The sequence below is a fragment of the Nerophis ophidion genome, linkage group LG10 (assembly GCF_033978795.1).
Source record: "Nerophis ophidion isolate RoL-2023_Sa linkage group LG10, RoL_Noph_v1.0, whole genome shotgun sequence".
Lineage (NCBI taxonomy): Eukaryota > Metazoa > Chordata > Actinopteri > Syngnathiformes > Syngnathidae > Nerophis > Nerophis ophidion.
In genome coordinates this window covers 13595775-13621258 of record NC_084620.1, presented here as the reverse complement: position 1 = coordinate 13621258, position 25484 = coordinate 13595775, and the positions used below count along the sequence as shown (strand labels likewise).

Here is a 25484-nt window from a genome sequence, read left to right as displayed (position 1 = left end):
TAGTGAAATTGTGTTGATGCCAAATGGTAAACGGTGCAGAGCAGCAAAATACAAACTCAACAGGTATAGATTTTCCTTTGTCCCACTGGCAATCAAAGCACTTTACAACATAAAATTACTTTGATAACCGGATGCAATAATAAGGAGTGCAATGTTGCAATGTGGGGGGGGGTGATCTCATAACTAACTGATATACCTTTGCACTGTTCACTGTCGTCACTGTATTGTCGGATGAACTGTATGTATGTATATATGTAAAATGTTGTGTCTCGATGTCCAAGACAAATTTCTCTATAAAGCTAATTATTATTTTTAATATTACTATTATTAGGGACAGTGTGGCGCAGTGGGAGAGTGGCCGTGCGCAACCCGAGGGTCACTGGTTCAAATCCCACCTAGAACCAACCTCGTCACGTCCGTTGTGTCCTGAGCAAGACACTTCACCCTTGCTCCTGATAGGTGCTGGTTGGCGCCTTGCATGGCAGCTCCCTCCATCAGTGTGTGAATGTGTGTGTGAATGGGTAAATGTGGAAGTAGTGTCAAAGCGCTTTGAGTACCTTGAAGGTAGAAAAGCGCTATACAAGTACAACCCATTTATCATTTATTTATCATTTATTATTATTATTAATATTGTAGTACCGCCCATTTCTTCTTGATAAGTTTTTTCCTTAGGATTCTTTGGCCTAAAACACCAAATGTGTTAATGTTAAAAGTGTGTATGTGTGCAAATGGGCGGATGACGTCGATTTAGGAATGCTGCGTGTACATGAGGATGGGTTGAGCACAGTGGCTCAAGAAGACCGGTTGAGAACCATTGCTTGGACATCCCAAAAGACCTTGCCTTCGGACTCTGTCACCAACACTCATGTCGCCTCTCTGCACTGTGTGAAAGAACAAGCTAGGGCATTTGACATTTAAGAGATGACACTGAAAATGTCTTCATGTTTCTTTCTTTCTGCAACTAATACGTAATGAATGCAATATTACCGTTTATATTTGTGTGTGTTCACGTGAGTGTGTCGATGTGTGCCTTTGTTGCGTAAAGTCAGCAGCCTGCCCTGATCTGCTTCTCAGGACGTGAGACTCCATGTGCGGGCAAATCACAGCACTGGTGGCTTTTTAAGTGCCAGGAGGCTTTTAGCTGAACAGATGGCTTCTTGGTGAATGAGGAATGACATTCATGCAAAATGGAAACACACACACAGTCGGTGTGTGTGTCCGTGCATGTGTGTGTGTGTGTTATGGTCCTTTTTCTGGCCTGGATACAGTGAGAGACATCCATTAGAATAACTCGATAGTAACCAAATATAAATGGAAGAAATCCACACACATTTGCTATTTAGCATTTTCACTTAGAAGTGGACTCACTTTTGTTATGTGGAGGAGACAGTAAATATACACTGTTACACAAGCTGTACACTGACTACTTTACATTGTATTGAATGTTATTTCTTCAGTGTTGTCCAAAAAAGATAGAATCAAACATTTTGCAGACATGAGAGGGGTGAGGTGCTGTGCAAATACACACACCCAGTATACAGTATATTGTAAGTGCACCCGTGTGTATTGCTTTGCTGATAAACACAATGTGAGTGCAGTCATGTATCTTTCATATCCTTTGTATTTTGGCCACTCCTTTTCTTTGATTCTTAAAAGAACATCACATGATTTATTCAGTAAAAGTCATCTCCTGATAAGTTTATCTGGGGGTCAATAAGTTTCTGTCCTTTGTAGTGTGCGTGCATTGCTGTAGCAAGCAACTCTGTGGAAATAAGAAAAACTGTCAAATGTCAGCATTTTAGGGATTTGAAAGAGGCTGTGGAATCCTTCACACGCAATGCCAAACACACACACATTAGACTTGTGAATGTACGTTTAATTATACATCATGTAGTTTCGTTGTATTCCTCTAAGTGTTTTTCTAGTGATAATAACCTCTTGGTGTTTGTCCACAGACACTATCGTTGGTTCTGAGGTGTTCAGGGGTGTGTCCAACTTCAGCACCTTCCTTCTGGACCCCACATCCGACGTGCTCTTCCTCGGCGCCAGGGACACAATCATGGCGGTGGACATCAACAAGCTGACTGAGACGCCACGCACGGTCAGACCGCTGGAAAGAGTGCTGGGATCACCCGTGCAGGACCAAGTCCTGAACCCTGTCTTTTGTTTCAGGTGGTCTGGGACGTGCCGCAGGAGGCCAGGAACATTTGTATGACAAAAGGAAAGACCGAGGTGAGAATCGTTCACAATGACGTGAGTTGACCACTATTTCTCATCCCCGAGAATCTTTATTATGTAGAGGCGGGTAAGGTCAAAAATACTCTCAACATTCCTATGATACTACAACTCGGTCTATGTGGTCCAAAACAGTGTTTGACTTACAGACTTCAGGACAGACTCCTAATGCAGATTTTACAAAAGGCTCTGCATACATTGATTTATGTTTTGGCATCAAGTGAGTCTGTCCAGAAGAGTGCAAGAGACGTTCAATCCTCAACGTGTCATCTCGGACAAAGCCCCCAAATTTTTGCGTCCGACCAGTCTTCTCAGGGAATAAAAGACACTGGTCAATCCCAAGTTCTTTTCGATGACATAAGTAAGAGTAAGAAATGAGTAAGAAGGACCACCAAGACGGAACAGCAATATTACCAAGTTTTACTAATGCTTTAGGAGACCGCTTCTCGATGCTGCTATTATAGCATTGTGAGGGCTGGTCTCTTAAAGGCCTACTGAAACCCACTACTACCCACCACGCAATCTGATAGTTTATATATCAATGATGAAATAATAACACTGCAACACATGCCAAAACTGCCTTTTTAGTTTACTAAATTGCAATTTTAAATTTCCCGTGAGTTTTTTCTTGAAAACGTCGCGTAATGATGATGTGTACGCGTGACGTCACTGGCTGGTAGGAAATATGAGCGCTGCGCACACACACAGCTAAAAGTCGTCTGCTTTAACGGCATAATTACACAGTATTTTGTAGATCTGTGTTGCTGAATAATTTGCAATTTGTTCAATTAATATTGAAGGAGTCAAAGTAGAAAGATGGAGTTGGGAAGCTTTAGCCTTTAGCCACACAAACACACAGTGATTCCTTGTTTAAAATTCCTGGAGGAGAAGCTTTCCTATGGATCAAGCTAACATGGATCCCTACCGAATGTCAACCAGCAGGTTTCGGTGAGAAAATTGTGGTAAAAAGTCGTTTCTTACCGGAGATCAGCTGAGCTTGCCCTGTCCATAAAGCTGCGGTCGACTTCGCTGAGACATTGGCATCAAGACACCCGTGGACAAACCCCTCCGACTATCAGGTACTGTTAAACTCACTAAAACACTAGCAACACAATAGAAAGATAAGGGATTTCCCAGAATTATCCTAGTAAATGTGTCTAAAAACATCTGATTCCGTCCCAATGCTATCGCGTTTTTTTTTTTGACTCGGTTTTTTTTTTTTTCTCTAGTCCGTCGCTATCAATATCCTCAAACACAAATCTTTCATCCTCGCTCAAATTAATGGGGAAATTGTCGTTTTCTCGGTCCGAATAGCTGTTTTTGTTGGAGGCTCCCATTAGAAACAATGTGAATATTTGAGGAGCGAACTTTATTGTGGATGTTCTTTAGTAAATCCTTTCAGCAAAAATATGGCAATATCGCGAAATGATCAAATATGACACACAGAATGGACCTGCTATCCCCGTTTAAATAAGAAAATCTCATTTCAGTAGGCATTTAATGCTTTTGTAAAACTTGGTAATATTGCTGTTCTGTCTTGGTGGTCATTCTTACTCAACATATATGTCATCTGAAAGAATTTGGGATTGACCAGTGTCTTTTATTCCCTGAGAGGAAGACTGGTCGGACGCAATACTGGAGAGGCACTGGTATGAATCATTTTGCAACAAGAGACAGGAAGTGGCACTTTGTGGCCTGAAAGCTAAGAGTGAACTGAAAGATACCGAAGGGGAACTTTCTATGTCGTAAATAAATGAACATTTAACATCACTTTTACATTTGTTGAAGGCGAAGACGGTGGTGAGCGCCGAACAAGGAAAGGAGGACAGAACCATATAAATTCAAATACATTTCACTTGCAACTTTATTTGGCCCCATGGTGGCTTTCTTTGCACAAAAATAGCACAGAGTGAGTCACCAAGGTGTGTTTAAACTGAGTAAGTGTATGACAACCAAGACAAAGACTGAATCATACTGCTGTAACACAGCTGGTTCAGCCCTGTGCCTTTATACCACATACCGCACGGGGGACTCGAACCCTGGTTCTTTGTATTGAGAGGCAGGTGTGCTGACCATTAGACTAAAAGCCTGAGCTGTTACACTATACTTAGTACTTTGAAGAATGATGTGTTGCAAGGAGACAGCATTTCTGATGACGCCGGCGAACTGCATCAAGCAGCACAATTATTTTATTTCAAAAATGCCAAGTATGGTTAATGACCATTTTTAGCTTCCGGGCTGACTTTTAAATCTTAATTTTTCATGATTTTGACTCAGCTTCTGTTGGATGTTGCTGTGGTATGTCTGATGAGGCTCAGTATTAATCTGCTTCAAAGCGGACTGAGACCCATCTCGTGAGCGGCCTTCATATTGCATCCAATGGAGGTACGACATTATGCATATGCTTAACTAAGAGCATTATTTGGTTCACTGACCAAAGCACAAAAGTCACCACCAAGTATCATTTTCAAAAATCTTCTTACAGAACAGAGTAACCGACTACAACATAGGGCCTGATTTACTAAGATCCAAACACCAAGTGCGAAACAGCATGTTTATTCTCTAAAATAGCGTGTGTTGGTTGAATGTGATCTACTAACAGTGCATGTACAAATCAAAAGTGGTGCAGACCGCCTTATTTAAGGAGGATTTTGCGTGTACTAAATCATTCACTGCACATCCATGTTATCATGCTCCTCCTACAGGTGGCATTTTGCTACACTATATTGCCAAAAGTATTTGGCCACCTGCCTTGACTCACATATGAACTTGAAGTGCCTTCCCATTCCTAACCCATAGGATTCAATATGATGTTGATCCACCTTTTGCAGATATTACAGCTTCAACTCTTCTGGGAAGGCTGTCCACAAGGTTGCGTAGTGTGTTTATAGGAATTTCTGACCATTCTTCCAAAAGGCCTGGCTCTCAGTCTCCATTCTAATTCATCCCAAAGGTGTCCTATCAGGTACAGGTCAGGACTCTGTGCAGGCCAGTCAAGTTCATCCACACCAGACTCTGTCATCCATGTCTTCATGGACCTTGCTTTGTGCACTGGTGCACAGTCAAGTTGGAAGAGGAAGGGGCCCGCTCCAAACTGTTCCCACAAATTTGGGAGCATTGAATTGTCTCAAATGTTTTGGTATCCTGGAACATTCAAAGTTCCTTTCACTGGAACTAAGGTGCCAAGCCCAACCCCTGTAAAACAACCCAGCACTATAATTCCTCTTCCACTAAATTTCACACTCGGCACTATGCAGTCTGAAAAGTACCGTTCTCCTGGCAACCTCCAAACGCAGACTAGTCCATCAGATTGCCAGATGGAAAAGCGCGATTCATCACTCCAGAAAACGTGTCTCCACTGCTCTAGAGTCCAGTGCTTTACACCACTGTATCCAACACTTTGCATTGGACTTGGTGATGTCTGGCTTAGATGCAGCTGATCAGCCATAGAAACTTATTCCATGAAGCTCTCTGCATACTGTATGTGGGATAATTGGAAGGTCACATGAAGTTTGGAGCTCTTTAGCAACTGACTTTGCAGAAAGTGTCTTTGCACTATGCGCTTCAGCATCCGCTGACCCATCTCTGTCAGTTTACGTGGCCTACCCCTTCATGGCTGAGTTGCTGTTGCTCCCAAACTCCTCAATTATAAAAAAGCCGACAGTTGACTTTGGAATATTTTAGGAGTGAGGAAATTTCCCGACTGGATTTGTTGCACAGGTGGCATCCTATGACAGTTCCACACTGGAAATCGCTGAGCTCCTGAGAGCAGCCCATTCTTCCATAAATTTTTGTAGAAACAGTCTCCACGCTGAAGTGCTTCATTTTGGACACCTGATTCTGATCCACTTTTTATGAGCATTTTAGACACAGTCCCAAGTGCATCTACAGGAACCAACTCCCCCCCCCCCCCCCTTTTTTTTTCAGTGCTGTAAGTGCGCTCATGAGAGAGAGGTTGCTCTTACTGTGCTGAAGTCACACACGAAAAGCATACTTCAAGAAGTTTTTTTTACCATGTGGGAGCTATGTTAATGATATGTATTCTATGTGAAAAAAGAACAGCATAAAAAAAAACTAAGGACACCAAAAGGCATCAATAAAATGAATTCAATTATAATAGAATGTTGACTGCTGAATAGACATTATGTTGAATAGTTTTTATTTCTGATACATTTAGGACGGAGGATTCTCTGTCCATCGTCTGTCTTTGTAACTCGAGCACAGATCCTCCAGCTGTGTGCGTGACTGTGTCAGTTTGCACATACGTGATAGATCCATCCATTTTCTACCGCTTATTCCTTTTGGGGTCGTGGGGGGCGCTGGTGCCTATTTCAGCTACAATTGGGCGGAAGGCGGTATACACCCTGGACAAGTCGCCACCTCATCGCAAAGCTACGTGATAGATACAACACTAAATAGTGCTTGCAAAATGGTGGTGAGTGTTGATTGTGTGTGCTGTATAATATATTTGCTGCTTCTCCTCCCAGTATTTTGGGTGTTCAGCTGGTCAGCATGTATTCTGCCTTTTAATGAAGACAGTGACGCAAAATGGATTGCACAAATTATTCTGCTCACTTAACAGACAGTCCACTTTGCACACGTTCAGTAGATCAGCTTTGCGTGTGGTATCAAGTTTGCACGTGTTTTAGTACATGCAAACATTTACAAAATATTTTAACATAACTGTTTCAGTCATGATTAAACACCACATTTTCAGTAAATGTAATTTGTGTGATTGAGGTTAGCTAGTTCAAAAATTATCATAGCGAGCAGACATACTGTACCTCTCCATCATTGCCTATCTCATTATATTGTTTATGGTTATCTGTTTCCCTCTGCAGGAGGACTGCCGCAACTACATCCTCTTATTGGAGTTCCACTCAGATGGACAGCACATTTACGTGTGTGGCACCTATGCCTTTGACCCAAAGTGTGCCTTCCTGGTCAGTTTTTGGGGATGATTTGTTCTGGAAGTATTGTTGTTGCAACAATTATTAGTGTGAGTGAGTGAGTGAGTGAGTGAGTGAGTGTCTTTTTGCAAGTGACTTTGGCTAAACAAATTTCTGTGTCAGATTTATGGAAGTACAATCGTCTCACATTAACCTATATATATCGATATGATATTAATACATATGCATATATTAATAAATATACAAATACAAATGTGATATGCAAATAAATTAATAATTTGTACTAATACTTTCGTATTTGTATTTATATGTTTGAGACTTGAAAATATATGCAAATAAAATGTATATGTATAAAAAATGTGACATACAAATATATCAAGAATTTGTAGGAATAAACGTGTATTTGTAAATGTATATTTGAGATTTGAATATAAATATGCTTGATTTTGTATTTGTTTTTGTATTGAATGTCATTGCACCAACTTTTATACCATGCTGTCTGCATGCCGGTCGGACGCTGCTTCTTATACGAGATTGCAATGCATACTTGCTCAACAGCCATACCTTTTACACTGATGGTTGTGATACAAACAACTTTAAAACTCTTAATAATATGCGCCACACTCTGCGAACCCACACCAAGCACATTTCTGGAGAGCATTGGCTCTGTGACACATTATAAACGCAGCATAGGGATTACCCATAATGCCGTGTATCCGTGACTCTTGGATATAATATACACATTATGGGTAATCCCTACGCTGTGTTTATAATGTGCCACAGAGCCAATACTCTCCAGAAATGTGTTTGTTATTCTTATTTGGTGTGGGTTCACAGAGTGTGGCGCATATTAGTAAGAGTGTCAAAATTGTTTTATATCATAACCATTAGTGTGATCTGTACAGCTGTGGAACAAGACCCCTGGTTTACACACATTAAAAGCAAAAAATTATCCTCCGCCATTTTGAAAATAACGTCAGGTGAAGCATCATTTGTGACGTCACAAATCTGACCTGGCGGTAATAGTAAGCATGTGCTTATTAATTTGGTGAGCGAGTTTTGCCAGGTAGTATGTCAAGACAGGCGCATGTTACATACCTGGCGGCTATTCAAGGAAATGCGGTAACTGGATATATTAGCATTAGCTAATACAACCCTAGTGTCTGCTAGCTCAGGCCCAATGTCCGTTCTCTCTGTAAAGGCGTGGATTGTTATTGAGCAGAGAACGCTAGGTATTTTGCATATAATGCATATAATGCTCTGTGACCCAGACTGCTCTGGCTGCAGTGCCCTCTGCTGGTTGTTCAGGGGAATGTGTAGGTCACATTTATTTGTGCATCTGCTTTGTGGGAGGAAGGTCTCATCGAGACAAAAGCAAAACAGCAATCCACATATGCAAATTGAATAAAAAAATACACAATCAAGCATATTTATATGCAAATCTCAAATAGATATTTATTTATACAAATTCTTGATTTATGTGTAAGTCACATTTTTATATTTATAAATTGTATTTGGATATATTTTGAAATCTTAAAAATAAATTTACATGTTATGTTTATTTATACAAACGATCCATTTATTTGTATCACAATTGTATTTGTATATTTATTAATATATGCATATGTACTAATATCACATATATATATATATATATGAGGGAACCCCTCATGAAACAGTTCTGTAGAGATGAAGTAGTCTTGTGATTTTTCCCACACATACATATTGCGCTCTACCACGGTATCGAGCACTATTCTCTGGATAATCCAATCAAGACATATATATATATATATATATATATATTTATATATATATATATATATATATATATATATATATATATATATATATATATATATATATATACATTGATGTAAGACAATTGTACTTCCATACAGATTTGTGTGTGTGTACAGAAAAGCGCAACACAGACACACAGTTTTTTTATATACACACTCAAATCAAAACTCAGACACACAGATTACAACACGGACAGACAGATTTTTTATACACAATCACAAATCCAAACACAGATTGTAACACGTATGCACAATTTTTTTTCTTACAGATTCAACTCTAAACACTGATACACAAATTAGAACCCCAACACACGAATCTGTTTACACGCACACAGATTGATATTGGCATTTGCAAAATGTTTTGCTACAATAACACTTTGATAATTTGTCGCAATCAAACAAAAAAGCTGCAATAAGAGTATTTTTCCTTCAGGAAATTTCCTCCCTCACCTTAAAGAAGGACACGGACGGTCTGCTGATGATGGAGATGGGGAAGAAAAAGGTGCCCTTTGACCCGAGAAAACCCTTCACTGCTGTTATGACAGGTGAGTCAGCATGCAGGGTAAATTGCTGTTGTTGTTTCCTTCTCTTTATGCTTGCTTCTTTTACGTGCAAAGGCGGTCTCCTGTACGCCGCAACCTCTATCAACTTCCGCGGGACCGAATTCGACATCACCCGGGCAACGGGACCGGAGCAGAAACAGATCCGAAGCGAGCAAAAAGTTCACTGGCTGGACGGTGAGGCGTCCACACTTTGAGATGTGCGTGCTTGCAGAAAGTGATCATGCTGACGCGAGTCTGGTGCTCTAAAGAACCCGAATTTGTGAGCTCGGCTGTCGTGGAGCTGTCGACCGATAACAACGTGACGGGAGAGGACGACAGGATCTACTTCTTTTTCAATGAGGTCGCCATGGAGTACAACTTCTATTCCAAAGTGAGAGTGCCCAGAGTGGCACGAGTGTGCAGGGTGAGGAGCCAACTTGTGATTGATTACTGATTGATTGGAAGCGGTTTCTTGATGGGCGTTTTGTTCCTGCTTTCAGTCTGACGTGGGGGGGCTGAGGACGCTGCAGCAACACTGGACCACCTTCCTCAAGGCTGAGCTGGTGTGCGAGGACAAACTCAGGAATCAGCGCTTTGACATCCTGCTGGACGTTTTCACCCTCCGGCACAATGTCCAAGAAGCCGGCAGCACGCACTTTTACGGCCTTTTCACTACGCAATGGTAAGCCTCCTCAGTGATCATCATCATTAATGCGGGTATACAGGTACATGCACCAGCCAGGTCACCTAGCAAGGCTACAAAGGTCCTAACAAGATGCTTTGAGGATGTAAAGCACTGGCTGCAAAAAGTAACATTACACTCAACTTGCAAAAACTGTGCTTCTCATTTCAATACCAGAGCTTAGTGCAAATGGCAAGTTTTCGGCTTTTAGAAACACTAGAAGAAATCTAAAATATAAATTGTGATAGTAACTGTTTAATTTTTAGAACAAGCAGAGTGAGAAAATTATGGAATCAATCCATTTTAAGGACATAATTATGGAATCACCCTGTAAATGTCAGTTTTCAAAGCTAACACCTGCATCACATCAAATCTGTTCATTAGTTTGCAGTAAAAGAGGACGGTTTACACCTTGGACAGCTGTTGCACCAGGTGGATTGACATGAATCATGGCTCCAACACAAGTCGTCAATTGAAACATAGGAGGGAATTATCTAACTTCTTCAAGAAGGTAAATCATCACGCAATGTTGCAAAAGATCAGTCAGCTGGGCCTAAAATCTGGACCGAGTGCAAGGTTGTAAAAGGCAACCATACTGGTAGATCAAGGAAAGCATCAAATCGTCACGACAGACAACTTTAAGCAATATGTCTTGAAAACAGAAAATGCACAGCAAAACAAACGAAGAACAAATGGACGGAAAATGGAGTCACCATTTGTGACCGAACTGCAAGAAAACGCTGAAAGGAAATGGGATTTAAATACAGAAAAGCTAAACAAAAGCCGTAATTAACACCTAGAAAAAACAAGTTTACAATAAATCATGCACTATGGAGGACTTGATGAAAGTCATATGTTATTGGTAAATCACAAATTTGCATTGGGCAAGGTGATGATACTGGAACTTTTGTTGGGTGCCGTGCCAATGAGATTTATGAGGACGACCGCCTGAAGAAAACATGAACATTTAAGCAATTATTGGTGTTTTGGGGCTGGTTGTTAGGTAATTTCAGTGCTGTCATTTCATTTTCAATAATTGTAAACACGTTTGCATTGACGTTTTGGACACTTTTCTTATCCCTTCAATCAAAAGGATATTTTGGGATTATGATATAATACATGAAGATGATAATGCATCTTGCTAAAGAGGAAACACTGTATGAAAAAAGAACATCCTTTGAAGAAATATATATAAGATCAATGTCATGGCATGCAAATAGTTTGGATCTCAATCCAATAGAAAATGTGTGGTGGAATTTGAAGAAAATTGTCCTTGACAAGACTCCAATCTTTAAAGCTGATCGGACAACAGCAATCAGAAAGGTGTAGCAAGATTGATGAAGGATTTTGGCTTGTCACTCGTTAAGTCCATGCATCAGAGCGTGCAAGTGGTGGGTTGGAGTGTTTTTACTGATTATGTATTTGTTTTTCTAAATTGAGTGATTACCTATTTGTTTTACTCTGCTTGATCTGAATATAAAACCGTTGCTAACTAGATAGATAGATAGAACTTTATTGATTCCTTCAGGAGAGTTCCTTTAGGAAAATTAAAATTCCAGGAGCAGTGTACAGAGTTTAGATCAATTTTAAAAAAAATGAAATAATGGGGGTTTAAATGGAAACAAAATAGAGAAATATTACAATAAGAATAAAAAATAAAAAGCAACAATGGGAATAAAAATATGACAGTAAAATAAGAATATAACAAGAGAAAGTAGGCAGTAGTGACCATGTTATGAAAACGTATTGCACTGTTATTTTTTTGCATCCCCTGTCATCCTTGTACCCCCCGCCCCCCGCCCCAGAGAGGAGTTGTACAGTCTAATGGCATGTGGGACAAAGGAGTTTTTGACTACCACAATTTATTTTATTGATTTATTTTTGTGTTTCTTAAATCCAGAAAGTTGCCATTTGAAATGACTAGTTTTGTGTTATACAGTATCTGTTATGTACTTTTTTCCTACAAAAGTAGGATAAGATTAGATTATGTTATTTTAGTATATTGATTGATTGTAGGGTGGATTGGAGTATGTTATTTATCTAAAAGCCCAGCTAGGAACAAGTGTTGGCAATTAGCATCAGCTAGAACCTCTCAACACAGCACATCAGTTGAATTCATTGTACTCTAACCAAACAGTTCACTTAGCTCAAATTGGTCATCCAATCAAATATTTTCAGTGCTGCAAATGGTGCTTAAAGCTTCTGGTAACTTTAATAAGTACTTTGTGAAAATGTGGTTCTTTCAAATGTCCTGGACCTTCAGTTCTCAAAGTTCAAGTGTACAGTTCCTGACTCCAGAGCACACTTTCAATTGTTTCTTCCTACTTGTTTCCTAGGGAACCTGAGCAGTCAGCAGTATGTGTTTTCAGCGTGGCCGACATCATCAGAGTAATGAATGGCCCATTTAAAAAGCGCATTGACAAAACAGACACACCCACACCTGTGGGCTCACCAAGACCTGGCCAGGTACTAAACTATTACTGTAAAGTTGTTTGAGAAGGCATGCATCTTTGAAAGGGAACTGCACTGATTTTTGGAATGTTGTCTATCATTCAGAATTCTTTATGTGAGACTATAACACGTATGTATTTTACTCTGTTATGGATTCAAATTCGTAAATAAATGCTCACAAGAGTCAGCTAACTTTCAAAGTAATGGGATTCACTCTATTCTGCCTATAAAGCACTCTAAAAACATGCAAAAACCTCCATCAATGTTTTTGTATGCAAGCTAAGTTAATATCTATTGCCGAAAAAGGCACATTCATCGGAACATTTGATGTTTACTTATTTTGCTCATTTTTAGCATACAACGGCAAATTGATTTTACAGACGCATCACAACATTTGCTATTTCCTTCAACAACTACAACTAGTACTACTTATCATGGCAGACTTAATGAGCGACAACAATGACTACTGTGGCATGGATGATAGTCCAAAACCTTATATTTTTTATGCGATTACAAGGAGGATGAGCTACAAATTTTAGAAGCTGAGTGACAAGCAGATCCAGCAAGTAGCACTGTTGGTAAGTGCAAAATAAGAAATACGAACTACAAACATAATAAAACAATCACTTACTGTACAATGTCTACTCTTATAGGGATGGCAACGGATGGGATGTTTATATCCTTCCGTTTAGATAAAGAATTATTCGTAACTTTTGTACTAAAGCGACTTGTCCAGGGTGTACGCCGCTTTCCCCCCGATTGCTGCTGAGATAGGCTCCAGCACCCCCCGCGACCCCGAAAGGGATAAGTGGTAGAAAATGGATGAATGGGCTGCATGATTAATCGACATTAATGTTTTAATTAGCGCGATAAATAACCAAAGAGGCTGAGCTTTTGTTGTGTTTTTTTTCTGCCGTCACCACCATTTGAGTGATGGACATGTTCGCCAATCAGAATTGTTGAGTCTCACATTTGTTCGTGTCTCGCTTTAAAAAGGGAGAAAGAAGTCTCACTCTGTGCAACAGTAGCATTAACTGAACACAGTGAGCCCTCTTTTCAGTTGTTAGCAATCTTTTGCTCTATACACACACAGGAAGCACGTACAGACAGCTTCCCTTCCCGCCACTGAAAGGTGCCACAAAGTAAAAACAATTACGAAGAAACAAATATGATTAAAAAGCATTTGTTGTGATATTTCAGTTCCAAATTGGAGGGGCAATATACGCTCATCAACACAGACGAACGAGCATGATGCCGTGATCACGTCCAATTTCGCTTTTCCAACTGGGAAAAAAAATGCTCTTTAAGATGTTCAATATTTATTTAATTTGAATTTTTGCTTACAGAAATGAGTCCCATTTTATTTTTTGTTTATTTATTTAGGATAAATGTATTCACCTTCTAATTACAGTACAACGGTAAACAATTCTACAGTAATGATAAATAAAAGTGTATATCCTTTTAAATGGTTACTTGCATTATTATTTTTATATATCATCTATTGTGTTATATATTATAATTATATTCATAAATAATATAGTTTCTATTGTTTATTTATCCAGTTTCAGAGCATGAAGTAGACAAAAGCTCTGACTCTGCCTGCAGAAAGTCAAATATGTTTTAAAGTACATGTTACTCCGGTTTCTTCCCACCGCCAAAAACATGCCCCTGGGGATAGGTTGATTAGCAACACTAAATGGTCCCTAGTGTGTGAATGTTGTCTGTCTATCTGTTGGCCCTGTGATGAGGTGGCGACTTGTCCAGGGTGTACCCCGCCTTCCGCCCGATTGTAGCTGAGTTGGCTCCAGCGCCCCCCGAAGGGAATAAGCGGTCATAAATGTTGTTCTATGTGTGGCACCTTGAGACAAGTACATGTTGACAGACAGTCTCAAAGTCTTCCTTCACTCTTAATTTTATGCATTATTATGTATAAAATCTAAAAATCGCAGTTAGGTTTTCCTCTTTCAGGTAAAAAAAAAGGGAACAAAAAAAAAAAGGTAGACTCAAACAAGCGACTTTTTGTGTCTTTCTTGCTAGCTACGGGTGTAAGTTGAATGTCAAAGTTAACAAACTTCTCAGTTTATAGCTACAGCCATCATCATCATCATCATCATCATCATCATCTTCCGCTTATCCGAGGTCGGGTCGCGGGGGCAACAGCCTAAGCAGGGAAACCCAGACTTCCCTCTCCCCAGCCACTTCGTCTAGCTCTTCCCGGGGGATCCCGAGGCGTTCCCAGGCCAGCCGGGAGACATAGTCTTCCCAACGTGTCCTGGGTCTTCCCCGTGGCCTCCTACCAGTTGGACGTGCCCTAAACACCTCCCTAGGGAGGCGTTCGGGTGGCATCCTGACCAGATGCCCGAACCACCTCATCTGGCTCCTCTCGATGTGGAGGAGCAGTGGCTTTACTTTGAGTTCCTCCCGGATGGCAAAGCTTCTCACCCTATCTCTAAGGGAGAGCCCCGCCACACGGCGGAGGAAACTCATTTCGGCCGCTTGTACCCGTGATCTTATCCTTTCGGTCATGACCCAAAGCTCATGACCATAGGTGAGGATGGGAACGTAGATCGACCGGTAAATTGAGAGCTTTGCCTTCCGGCTCAGCTCCTTCTTCACCACAACGGATCGGTACAACGTCCGCATTACTGAAGACGCCGCACCGATCCGCCTGTCGATCTCACGATCCACTCTTCCCTCACTCGTGAACAAGACTCCTAGGTACTTGAACTCCTCCACTTGGGGTAGGGTCTCCTCCCCAACCCGGAGATGGCACTCCACCCTTTTCCGGGCGAGAACCATGGACTCGGACTTGGAGGTGCTGATTCTCATTCCGGTCGCTTCACACTCGGCTGCGAACCGATCCAGCGAGAGCTGAAGATCCCGGTCAGATGAAGCCATCAGGACCACATCATCTGCAAAGAGCAGAGACCTAATCCTGCGGTTACCAAACCGGAACCCCTCAACGCCTTGACTGCGCCTAGAAATTCTGTCCATAAAAGTTATGAACAGAATCGGTGACAAAGGACAGCCTTGGCGGAGTCCAACCCTCACTGGAAATGTGTTCGACTTACTGCCGGCAATGCGAACCAAGCTCTGGCACTGATCGTACAGGGAACGGACCGCCACAATAAGACAGTCCGATACCCCATACTCTCTGAGTACTCCCCACAGGAGTTCCCGAGGGACACGGTCGAATGCCTTCTCCAAGTCCACAAAGCACATATAGACTGGTTGGGCAAACTCCCATGCACCCTCAAGAACCCTGCCGAGAGTATAGAGCTGGTCCACAGTTCCGCGACCAGGACGAAAACCACACTGTTCCTCCTGAATCCGAGGTTCGACTATCCGACGTAGCCTCCTCTCCAGTACACCTGAATAAACCTTACCGGGAAGGCTGAGGAGTGTGATCCCACGATAGTTGGAACACACCCTCCGGTCCCCCTTCTTAAAGAGAGGAACCACCACCCCGGTCTGCCAATCCAGAGGTACCGCCCCCGATGTCCACGCGATGCTGCAAAGTCTTGTCAACCAAGACAGCCCCACAGCATCCAGAGCCTTCAGGAACTCCGGGCGGATCTCATCCACCCCTGGGGCCTTGCCACCGAGGAGCTTTTTAACTACCTCAGCGACCTCAGCCCCAGAAATAGGAGAGTCCACCACAGATTCCCCAGGCACTGCTTCCTCATAGGAAGACGTGTTGGTGGGATTGAGGAGGTCTTCGAAGTATTCCTTCCACCTATCCACAACATCCGCAGTCGAGGTCAGCAGAACACCATCCGCACCATACACGGTGTTGATAGTGCACTGCTTCCCCTTCCTGAGGCGGCGGACGGTGGTCCAGAATCGCTTCGAAGCCGTCCGGAAGTCGTTTTCCATGGCTTCCCCGAACTCTTCCCATGTCCGAGTTTTTGCCTCCGCGACCGCTGAAGCTGCACACCGCTTGGCCTGTCGGTACCTGTCCACTGCCTCCGGAGTCCTATGAGCCAAAAGGACCCGATAGGACTCCTTCTTCAGCTTGACGGCATCCCTCACCGCTGGTGTCCACCAAGGGGTTTTAGGATTGCCGCCCCGACAGGCACCAACTACCTTGCGGCCACAGCTCCGATCTGCCGCCTCGACAATAGAGGTGCGGAACATGGTCCACTCGGACTCAATGTCCAGCACCTCCCTCGTGACATGTTCAAAGTTCTTCCGGAGGTGGGAATTGAAACTTTGTCTGACAGGAGACTCTGCCAGACGTTCCCAGCAGACCCTCACAATGCGTTTGGGCCTCCCAGGTCTGTCCGGCATCCTCCCCCACCATCGCAGCCAACTCACCACCAGGTGGTGATCGGTAGAAAGCTCCGCCCCTCTCTTCACCCGAGTGTCCAAAACATGAGGCCGCAAATCCGATGACACAACTACAAAGTCGATCATGGAACTGCGGCCTAGGGTGTCCTGGTGCCAAGTGCACATATGGACACCCTTATGTTTGAACATGGTGTTTGTTATCGACAAACTGTGACGAGCACAAAAGTCCAATAACAAAACACCACTCGGGTTCAGATCCGGGCGGCCATTCTTCCCAATCACGCCTCTCCAGGTTTCACTGTCGTTGCCAACGTGAGCGTTGAAGTCTCCCAGTAGGACAAGGGAATCACCCGGGGGAGCACTTTCCAGTACTCCCTCGAGTGTTCCCAAAAAGGGTGGGTACTCTGAACTGCTGTTTGGTGCATAAGCACAAACAACAGTCAGGACCCGTCCCCCCAGCCGAAGGCGGAGGGAGGCTACCCTTTCGTCCACCGGGTTGAACTCCAACGTACAGGCTTTGAGCCGGGGGGAAACAAGAATTGCCACCCCAGCCCGTCGCCTCTCACTGCCGGCAACGCCAGAGTGGAAGAGAGTCCAATCCCTCTCGAGAGAAGTGGTTCCAGAGCCCTTGCTGTGCGTCGAAGTGAGTCCGACTATATCCAGCCGGAATTTCTCGACTTCGCGCACTAGCTCAGGCTCTTTCCCCCCCAGTGACGTGACGTTCCACGTCCCAAGAGCTAGCTTCTGTAGCCGAGGATCGGACCGCCAAGTGCCCTGCCTTCGGCTGTCGCCCAGCTCACAATGCACCCGACCTTTATGGCCCCTGCTATGGGTGGTGAGCCCATTGGAGGGGTGACCCACGTTGCCTCTTCGGGCTGTGCCCGGCCGGGCCCCATGGGTACAGGCCCGGCCACCAGGCGCTCGCCATCGTGCCCCACCTCCGGGCCTGGCTCCAGAGGGGGGCCCCGGTGACCCGCGTCCGGGCGAGGGAAATCTGGGTCCATGGTTTATCATCTTCATAAAGGTCTTCGAGCTGCTCTTTGTCTGATCCCTCACCTAGAACCTGTTTGCCTTGGGAGACCCTACCAGGGGGCTTTATGCCCCCGGACAACATAGCTCCTAGGATCATTGGGACACGCAAACTCCTCTACCACGATAAGGTTGCAGCTCAGAGAGGAGCTACAGCCTTCTACTATAAAACTGAGAAGTTTATAGCTACAGCCTTCTACTATAAAACTGAGAAGCATGATTTAGTATATACAATTAACTTTCTCAAATTTAGAGGCGATGCAGCAGCTCACCAGCTCAGTATGTCAATAGCTGCATAAGCCCGTTAGCTCTTTGTGATTGCCTCTCTGCTAAAAGTAGTTCCTCTACATTAGCGCTTATAATAATATTACCGCTAATACTTGGTTCATATGCAGGTCATACACGTAAATGCAGTATTGTTCGCGGCATTTGGATGTTTTTTTTAGAAAGCTTTACGTCACAGTAGCTGACTCCCATAAGCTTCAATGTTAGCAACCCCGTCCTTGCTGTATATTACAAGTTAGAATGCATTGGGAAAAAGAAGACAATTGTGTTCCTGTCTTATGTAAGGATTGTGAATGATGGACAAAATTCCCCTTCAAATGTCTCACCGACTCCTTTTTCCTGCCCCTGTGCAATGCTTGAAGTGCCTGAACAACGCTCTGAAGGCTGAGGGCTTTGACTCGTCCCTGAAGATCCCAGACAACATGTTGGCATACGTGAGGAATCACCCCCTCATGCAGCAAGGTGTGCATGCTGCACCCTTACTCGTCAGGAAGGGAGTCAAGTACACCAAACTGGCTGTCACACTCATGGGCCACCCAGAGGGTCAAAGAGGAGCACTGCTGCACCTTGGAACAGGTGAAAGATTTCCTCCATTTTTTTGACAAACCGACTGTGTAGTCTTTGTCGTACTTGTCTTGTCTATGGATAATGAAGAAATTAGATACACTCCAAAGATGTTCAATCCACTTTCACAATGTGTTTGTTGTGTTTTTGCAGACTATGGCGAGCTCCACCAGGTGGCAACAATGGGCGAAAACGCCACCTTACTGAGGGAGATTCCTTTATTTGACACAAAAGAGCCTGTCAACAATATTTTCCTGCACCAAGTGAGTAGCATGTAGTTTCTCACATTGCATGTTGTGATGTACTGTGTCACTTAGTGGTCTACTATGTTGTGATGTACTGTGTCACTTAGTGGTCTACTGTGTTTGTTAGGGCTGGGCTCTGGTGGGCAGCCCCCGATCTTTTGCTCGTATCCAGTCTGAAGAGTGCATGCTCTATTTGAGCTGCAAATTGTGTGCCAGAGTCAGACAACTGGGCTGTCAATGGGACGCAAGCAAGGGAAGCTGCACGTCCTCTGTGGCGCCGCCGTAAGTACTGACATTGGTGTCCAGCTGTCACATAAAGGTAATTATCAACTACAACTTGTGTGTGTGTGTTTGTTGGTTTGTTTGTTTGTTTGTTTTCAGGCCGAACAGTGGGGATGTAATAGAAAATGCCTTGAGGAAATGTGATGTCCAGGAAGGTGAGTGTATATGAATGTATATTGGCAAATACATAATAGGGTTCAAATGTAAAGACACACACCTTAGTTGCCCCTGATTTTTAATTATTCATCTTGGCAAAACATATCACACTTCACATTGTATGCTTCCAACATTTAGTTTAACCCTCTGCTGTCCAAAACCGTGTATCCACAGTCTAATCCATGGGCCCTCTAACTACCGCTCACGTCTAAAATCCGGCCCGCGGGAAGGCCCAAGTTAAAAAAATGTTTTTTTAGAATATATATATATATATATATATATATATACATATAGAGATTTTTTTTTTTTAATCAGTATTTTTTTAAATCTGATATTTTTAATCCATTTTCTACCACTTATTACTCCTCGGGGTCTCTGAGCCGCTCAGGAAAAATCATATTGTCTAAAAATGCATTTTTCCACCTATAACGTGACTTCAGCGCACCGCCGACTTTGTGTAAAAGGCAGTTTTTGTCTGGTGCACTTTTTACCTGCCATAAAAAACGATAGGGACTTTTCCACCAATTGTTCAGGAACTCTATGTTCCTGGAACCTTTACTTCCTGGAACATCAATTAAGTGTGGAGTGTAATTAATCTGGTTTTAAAAATTAATCCCTTGATATACCTAGTTGTAAAGTTAAAGTTAAAGTACCAATGATTGTCACACACATACGAGATGTGGCGATATTATTCTCTGCATTTGACCCATCACCACTTGAGTTATTCAGTATAGTGATGTATTTGTTCTACAATCAGATAAGTTGCATATACATCGACGTGTATATTATCTTTAAAGGGGAACATTATCGCCAGACCTATGTAGGCGTCAATATATACCTTGATGTTGCAGAAAAAAGACCATATATTTTTTAACCGATTTCCGAACTCTAAATGGGTGAATTTTGGCGAATTAAACGCCTTTCTATCATTTGCTCTCGGAGCGATGACGTCAAAATGTGACGTCACCTAGGTAGTCAATACGCCATTTTCTCAAACACATTACACGCAGCAAGTAAAATCACCTCTGTTATTTTCCGTTTTTTTGACTGTTTTCCGGTACCTTGGAGACATCATGCCTCGTCGGTGTGTTGTCGGTTGGTGTAACAACACGATCAGGGACGGATTCAAGTTGATTTACGTAGAATGTGCGTTGATTAGCACTGCATGCTAATCGATGCTAACATGCTATTAGGCTAGCTGTATGTACATATTGCATCGTTATTCTTCAATTGTAGCTATATTTGCATCCAGCCTTTCCCTCCACCCACATTTAATGCCAAACAAACATTTAGCAATCGACGGATTTAAGTTGCTCCAGTGTCAAGAGATGCGAAAGTCCCTCGTTTGGTCTGCACATTTTACCGGCGATGCTACAACAGACATGACACAGAGATAAAGGGATACCCTGCGACACTCAAAGCAGATGCATTTCCAACGATAAAGTCAAACAAATCACAAAGGTGAGTTTTGTTGATGTTATTGACTTATGTGCTAATCGGACATATTTGGTCGCGCCATGACTGCCAGCTAATCGATGCTAACATGCTATTTAGGCTAGCTGTATGTACATTTGTAACTATATTTGCATCCAGCCTTACACTCCACCTACCTTAAATGCCAAACAAACACTTACCAATCGACGGATTTATTGCTCCAGTGTCAATGCGAAAGTCCCGATCGTTTGGTCTGCACATTTTACCGGCGATGCTAAGGCAGACATGGCCGAATTGCGTCAATAGCTATTCGCTCAATAGCTTCAGTTTCTTCTTCAATTTCGTTTTCGCTATCTGCCTCCACACTCCAACCATCCGTTTCAATACATGCGTAATCTGTTGAATCGCTTGAACAGCTGAAATCCGAGTCAGAATCCGAGCTAATGTCGCTATATCTTGCTGTGCTATCCGCCATGTTGTTTGTATTGGAATCACTGGATGACGTCACAGGAAAATGGACAGTGGCTTTGCAGATAGCGAAAATCTGGCACTTTAAAGCCTTTTTTCGGGATATTCTGGGACGGTTAAATTTTGAAAAAAAATTTCAAAAAATAAAATAAGCCACTGGGAACTGATTTTTATTGGTTTTAACCCTTCTGAAATTGTGATAATGTTCCCCTCTAAAATCAGCGCACACTTACACATAGCCAGGGACGGCTCCAGAATGTTTTCTCTCCAGGGGCTAAAGGGGGCCTTGACTGTTTCATGGGTTCATGTGCAAAGGGGACAGATACATCCTATGTGCGACAAGTATTTTTATCTATGTGCATAATTAACAAAAGCAGACAACTATGAAAGCTGTGGAAAAATTGTCCATAAAAGATGGGGAATGAATAACAGGATAATGGCGTGGCGCAGTGGTAGAGTGGCCTTGCGCAACCCGAGGGTCCCTGGTTCAATCCCCGCCTAGTACCAACCTCGTCACGTCTGTTGTATCCTGAGCAAGACACTTCACCCTTGCTCCTGATGCATGGCAGCTCCCTCCATCAGTGTGTGAATGTCTGTGAATGGGTAAATGTGGAAGTAGTGTCAAAGCACTTTGAGTACTTTGAAGGTAGAAAAGCGCTATACAAGTACAACCAATTTATCATTTATCATTTATAACATAATATACTTTTCTTTTCGTTCTCTTTGCCTTTACTGCATTGACTGTGATGTGTCACAACATTTTTATAAAAGATTGCAGCGAGTCTGATCTATTTTTACAGCTAATAATACCAATTGTATAGTGTAAATATATATATTTTCTCTACAGTGTAAAATTTATGTTTATCTAATTGTGATTGATTTACCCTGCTTGTAGCTCTATATAAATATATTGTATGGGTATGGTATACTATTGTATACATATTCACTTTTTATTTTATTTTAATTCAGTTCAGTTCAATTCAGTTTATTCATTTATATAGCACATTTAAAAACAACCCCAGTTGGCCAAAGTGCTGTGCAGACATAAGAAACAATTTGAAAAAAAAGTGCAGGCACTGTCACATTTACAGTGTAACACGGAAGGATTAAAAAATAGAATAATAAAATATACCTTAAAAGAAGTGCAAAATATATCACCTAAAAATACTAAAATGTTAATAAATACATTTGAAAAGTGTATAAAACAATAAATAAAACGACCACGTTATCCTGCCTAACCGGATTTGAACGCTAGGGAGTAAAAATATGTTTTTACCCTGGATTTGAATTGGCTCGGAGCCTGGGGGATCTAATAGAAAGTGGAAGGCTGTTCCACAGTCTGGACCCTGCCACTGAGAAGGATCTATTTCCTCTGGTTTTTAGCCAATTTTTTGGGACAGCAAGGTCTGAAGACCCCAGGGTCCTGCTGGGACAACGAGGCTGCAGCATCTCATTAAGATAGGGCGGCGCTACTTGGTGTAAGCATTTAAAAACAAAAATGCCATTTTTGAAATGAACTCTGAAAGTAAGTGGGAGCCAATGAAGTTAGGCTCACGTCGTTTGGTTTTAGTTAAAAAACGAGCAGCAGAATTCTGCAGCCGCTTGAGAGAGCTCTGATCCAGACCTACGTACAACAAATTACAGCAATCCTGGAGTGATGTCACAAATTCATGGAAAGCTCTTTTAAAGTCAGCCAATGGAAGACTCTGTTTTATTTTTGCAAGGAGTCGTAGCTGAAAGGAGTTCGACTTAATGACAGAGCTAATTTGTTTTTCCATCTTAATTAAGCAAGTGTTCAAAAATAACTCCAAGACTGCTTGCTGACGTGTGGCAATATGAGAACAGAGGACCAATAGCATCGCCATATTTGGTTAAACAAATATGGCGATTTCTGTTTTATTTTTGTTTGAGTATATAAAAAAAAAAGGCCCCCAACCATTCCTCTGAGTCATGCAAACAGTTCTGCAGAGTAGTTATAGCAACCTGGTTATTGCTTACTGTTACAGGCAGATATATTTGAATATCGTCTGCGAAACAGTGAAAAGAGACATTGTGCTTTTTAAAAAACAGCACCCAGGGGAAGCATGCATAAAGAAAAGAGGGCAGGCGCCAAAATTGAACCTTGGGGTCATTATCATCGGCGGTCACTCAAAGCGAGTATGACGATCCTCCTGGTACGGGGGTATCCCTTATTTCCCCATAACTGAGCCTACACGGATGTTGGGGTGCCTTCTTCCGCCATCGCAGCCGTTAAGGTAGTTCCTACATCTACTGTCTTCCGCCTGCTCTACCGTTGAGGTCTTCACCGTATCCCTGGCTAGGGGGACGTCAGGTACTAGACCTTTGCCAAGGGCCACCTGGGGTAACAGTAGTAAAGGGGTTAACCTCCTAGTGCCCCAATACCCCATAGAGGAGCCTCCATTGCCAGATGCATTTTAATGTCATGCCCAGGACAAAACCTTGGGGTACACCATACATAAGAGGAGGAGTACAGACATAACTCCAGCTGGTCAAAAATGACTGAAACCATTTTAGAGCTGTACCGTTAATACTCACACAACACTCAAGGCGAGTTACACGATTTCTATTAACTAACTCAAAAACATATATCAGCCCTCAAACTATGTTTGAAGAAAGAAACATAGTAAAGTTTCATGTTTTATTCCACACACATAAATAACACAAAACACAAGCTATATTCTTTTATTTACAACATCCAGTCAGGGGAGCAGTGAACAGCAGAGGTGGCCACGCTCGGGAATCATTTTTGTGATTTAAGCCCCAAATCCAACCCTTGATGCTGAGGGGCCAAGCAGGGAGGTAATGGGTCCCATTTTCATAGTCTTTGGTATGACTCGGGGTTTGAACTCATGACCTACCAATCTCAGGGCGGACACTCTACTCACAAGGCCACTGAGCAGGGTGGTTGGGGCTCCTGGCCGGTGACAGTTAAGTTGAGAAGCATTTCTCTCAAAAGAGAAATATGTTCACGTTTGAATCTTGCAAGATGTTGTGACACCCCTTGTTAATACGTTGTGTCAAAATGAAAACAATCTGAGGTTGTACTGAAAAATGAAGACCGAACGAGGCAAGATACATGTTTTATAAGGTGTGACACAGAAGTACATAAAGCCGCAAAATCCTACCTGAGGTCCAAAAAGTAGACCACAGTGCCTTTTTCTAGTCCTATGATACTTTTAGTCCATATAGTACACATTTATTTCCCTGAAGACTCACCCTCCTTCCCTTCTCTTTCTGTTTCCCAGAGCGTTGTTCCCCACCCATCAAGGAACTGCGCGTTTCCCTGGGTCTGCATCTCCTCTTGGCATGCCCCCAGCTGTCCCCCAGGCCATGTAGTTGGGAGAACCCGCCACACAGTCTCACCAAGCAGCGTCACCCTGACCTGGAAGTGACCGTCACCGAGGACGGTTTGGGAAGTTACGTCTGCACATGCCAGGTATGGAGGAGAGTATTTGTCCTTGGTTCCCAATTTGGCTTCATCATCGTCTCCGTCTCCTGATACAGGAAGGACAGGTCCATGACCCCACCCCTTGCCGCAGGGCAGCCTATCAGTTGACTCTAGAGGACCCCAGCACTGCAGGAGCAGTGGGGGGCTGCACTCGCCACGTGGTGGCCTTCTACGTCCTCTTCTTCTTCGGGGGTTTGGTATTTGGGGTGATGCTTATCCACTTTGTCAGATGTCGCCACTCGAGTGGCTCGCCTCCGGGGAAGGGGCGGGACTTGCTGAGCTCCGCTGCGACCCCACAGTTGCCGTGCAGCACCAGCCTTCTCCGCGAGGGCTTCGGGCTGGCTGAAAAACACAATGGGATGACGGCCCCAACCGCCGGAAATGGCACTCAGCATGGCAACAGTGTTAGTGGCACAGCGGCCTGCAACAAAGCCAGAAACGGGGGCGGAAAGGCCATATATGCAAACTATAACATTTTATCAGTGGATGTTCTGGACGGACAAACTGCGAGAAAAGTGGAAGGAAAGAGGGAGTTTGTAGAGGGAGTGGAGATGGACGAAGGCTTAGGGGAAGGGATAACGGGACTGGAGGAAGAGCTTTCCAGCATTCCCATGTTTAAATCAGCAGCACCCCTCGCTCCGTG

General features: G+C 43.0%; 1 protein-coding gene across 3 annotated transcripts in view; it reads left to right on the top strand.

Moving 5' to 3' along the window:
• sema4f (sema domain, immunoglobulin domain (Ig), transmembrane domain (TM) and short cytoplasmic domain, (semaphorin) 4F) overlaps positions 1–25484 on the top strand; it is an 83597-nt gene that overhangs the window by 57579 nt on the left and 534 nt on the right. For all 3 annotated transcript variants that reach the window (XM_061912516.1, XM_061912518.1, XM_061912517.1), the window contains exons 2-15: positions 1956–2101; positions 2173–2232; positions 7077–7178; positions 9378–9489; positions 9562–9681; positions 9756–9910; positions 9987–10168; positions 12505–12634; positions 18586–18799; positions 18941–19050; positions 19160–19314; positions 19414–19469; positions 24639–24829; positions 24898–25484. The exon at positions 24898–25484 is cut by the window's right edge and continues 534 nt beyond it. In XM_061912516.1, coding sequence (XP_061768500.1) covers positions 1956–2101; positions 2173–2232; positions 7077–7178; positions 9378–9489; positions 9562–9681; positions 9756–9910; positions 9987–10168; positions 12505–12634; positions 18586–18799; positions 18941–19050; positions 19160–19314; positions 19414–19469; positions 24639–24829; positions 24898–25484 — 2320 coding nt within the window. The remainder of the gene's footprint in view (positions 1–1955; positions 2102–2172; positions 2233–7076; positions 7179–9377; positions 9490–9561; positions 9682–9755; positions 9911–9986; positions 10169–12504; positions 12635–18585; positions 18800–18940; positions 19051–19159; positions 19315–19413; positions 19470–24638; positions 24830–24897) is intronic.